This window comes from Phytophthora infestans, genomic scaffold (assembly GCF_000142945.1).
Source record: "Phytophthora infestans T30-4 supercont1.148 genomic scaffold, whole genome shotgun sequence".
Lineage (NCBI taxonomy): Eukaryota > Oomycota > Peronosporomycetes > Peronosporales > Peronosporaceae > Phytophthora > Phytophthora infestans.
This window is the reverse complement of record NW_003303611.1, coordinates 189,508-192,461: the sequence shown is the minus strand read 5'-3', so window position 1 is coordinate 192,461 and position 2,954 is coordinate 189,508. Positions and strand designations below refer to the sequence as shown.

Here is a 2,954-nt window from a genome sequence, read left to right as displayed (position 1 = left end):
GAGCGCTCCTGATGAGCACGCTTTCAAAAAGGAAACCAACTCTCTTTGAGCATGTTGAAGACATGCCGTTCGATAGGTCAGTCAAAAAGTCGTCTCCTGGCGAGTGAACATGGGGACGACTTTTGGAGACAACTTTTTTCAGCGCTCTGATAAGTCGTGTAGCCAATAAGTCATTACTTTTTTACTTGGACATCCCTCTTAGTGCTGTCCGGAACGCTGCTATCTTGACGTAAGAACGCACTAGACGTGAGAGCTTCACGGATCGTGGAGGCTTCCGAGTGAATGTCCATTTGCTCGCAGTAGGCAGTGCATCGACGGATAAACTCGTTGGCTTCGTAGCCATTCAGGAGGATCTGACCCGAGATCGTCCCGCAAGTCTTCCGGTGCGCGATTACGTCCATGAGAGTCGTCTTGCCAGCTCCCGAAGCGCCCATAAGAGCGGTCATTTGACCAGGAAGAGCAAAGCCACTGATACCTTTAAGCAGCTCGATGGATTCCTTGGGATTCGACGGCTTTGGCACCGAGTACCGCAGGTCTTTGAACGCCACAGTGACTGGAGTGAAGCTCGAGTTTCGAGACGCTACCTCCATCACCACCTCACTCGCTGTAAGAGACTTGGAGACATTGCTAGTGGGGGTAGTAGCAAGTCTGTAAGCGTCGTCTTCTTCGGTCTTTGTAGTGACAACCCCCACGTTCTCGGGCGTCTCGTAGCGTTTGTACTCTAGAGCCAGATACCCCAGAGTCATACACGTCACGTAGAAGACAGCCATGTAGATGACGCAGTAGAAGATCCAGATCTTCTCCGTCTTGAGGTCGAATAACTGCAGGTAGTACTGGCCCATGGGCGTGCCTTCAGTAGTACAGTAGTCGATATCATGGTACACGCACACGTCCAGTACTGACGAGCGGTACTCGATAATTGCGAGTGCACGCAGTGTCCCAGGAGACGGGGCGTGATCCAGTAAAGCCAAATAAAAAAACCCTGGGGATCTGGGCCTTCCGTGACGATAAAACCCGCGAAAATGATGAAAATCAGGGTGGAAGCCATGGAAATGGGCGTCGCGATGTTGATACTCGGGGCTGCCGCTGTCAGGACGAAGAAGAAAGACCCCAACCCGAAGTTGGTCATGAACGGAACCAGCAGGAAGAGCAGGAACTCCAGGATCTCCGACACGAAGCCACACATCCAGTACACCAGCGTCCCGAAGATAAGCGTCTCAGTGATGCACAGTGGCAGTTGACTGACGGAATTCGCAACCACATAGCTCGCAGTCCGGTAGAAATTAGCGCCTCGTTGCTTGTAAAAGATATCGCGCGCTGCGATGAAGGTAGGGAGCTGTGAAGCCTGACTAAGCGACAGGAACAATGTACCGGCGAAGATAATACCCATGACGACCTGGATCTCGGTCGGGTCGAACTGGTAGAACGTTGTCGCGTATAACAATCCCATCACTGTGACCAGCAGTGCACGACCGAAGATGTACGGCTTGTTGCGTCCAATAATGAACATCTGACGACGAAGCAGCGTCACTGCACTGGCATGGAACGACTGGTGGAACTCTGGCATAGGCTTCATGTGTTTCTCCGCGGTTAGCTATTTTTGGGGTCGTTTACGGGTAGGGCCTGATAATTGGGTCAGGCGGGTTTCCTGACGGCCCTACCAAACACAGGACCAATTGCTAAGCTACATATTGAAGTGAAAGATATGAAGCTAAGCAGTTGGGTTAAAATGCTTAGACCACGATGGTCTGCGCGGCACGAGGTTGGTCGGCTTCAGTGTCGCATTCATCGGCATCACTGTCATTGCTGATCACATCTGCGCCCAAATTCGTAGCAGCAGCGTCCTCTTCGCTGCTAGTACCAGAGACGCCCTCGTTGTCATCATCACTGTCGACATCTACAGCCTCGTCATCTTCTTCACTGCTCGATTCTTCTTCTTATGTAGGAGGATCCTGTTGGAAATGGAACCTGACCCAATAATCAGGCCTGACCTGTATACGACCCCGTTAAAATTCTACCTTCTCCGCCACTTGCTTGAGTTTATCGTTTGTGGGTTCAGCAAGATTCCGTAATTGGTCTGGTAAATGTGGGAGTCACGGAAGACACGAGCAAAGTCACTGGGTTCACGCGGATGCGCGTAGTTCGATACAGGGAGCTCCACTTGGTATTGAGCCTGCTAATTTGTACCCAGATCCATGAGGTAGTCGGCCACGTCGCGTCCAGGAGGACACTCGATTCGAGTCTCGAAGCCTAAACCAGAAAAGTAAGGTACCACTTCACTCATCGGACCGTGGTACATGATCTCACCAGCATTTAGAATCAAAAGATCATCGAACAAAGCCACGACTTCTGGTGCGGGTTGCAATAGTGCGATCACCACGGTCTTGTGGTAGCGATGAGCAATACTGCGTTGTGTGTTGATGATATCGAAAGTTGCAGCGCTGTCCAGGCCCGTACTGATCTCGTCCATGAGTGTCATGTATTTCATGCCAAACTCCATCTCTCCAGTCGTCACCCGCTTACGCTCACCACCCGATACACCACGAAGCAGCGCGTCACCGACAATGGTTCTTGACAGCTGGCAAGCCCTAGTTGCTTCACTACAACCTCGGGATAGTGATCAAACACAGCCTTGGCAACTGCCATGGCTTCAGCATTCTCGTCCGGTTTGCCTTGCGTTAACAACTCTCCAGCACGTCGTTTCAACTCGCCTCCACAGAACTCCTGAGCGTACTCGAGCGTCTCACGTACTGTGAGTGTGGCAAAGTGCTTGTCGTGTTGAGGAACGTACGACAGGAACTGTGGCAGCTGCTTCTTGATCTCAGCTTGACTCAGTCCATTGTACGTCAAGTCACCGGAGACGCTCACGTTCTTGGCAACAGATAATCTCGACCACTGAGCACCTTCATAAGCGTGGATTTGCCTGAACCAGGCTGACCTAGAACAAGTGTCAT

The 2,954-nt window shown here is 51.5% G+C and overlaps 1 protein-coding gene across 1 annotated transcript; it reads right to left on the bottom strand.

Moving 5' to 3' along the window:
- Window positions 1-255: 255 nt before the first annotated feature.
- Window positions 256-2,954, bottom strand: PITG_20334 (ATP-binding Cassette (ABC) Superfamily; the record flags this gene model as incomplete). Its single annotated transcript, XM_002895620.1, has 8 exons — window positions 256-271; window positions 325-584; window positions 687-850; window positions 949-1,582; window positions 2,128-2,160; window positions 2,213-2,570; window positions 2,627-2,825; window positions 2,897-2,954. The coding sequence occupies 8 exons, from the start codon at window positions 2,952-2,954 to the stop codon at window positions 256-258; spliced, it is 1,722 nt and encodes a 573-aa protein (XP_002895666.1).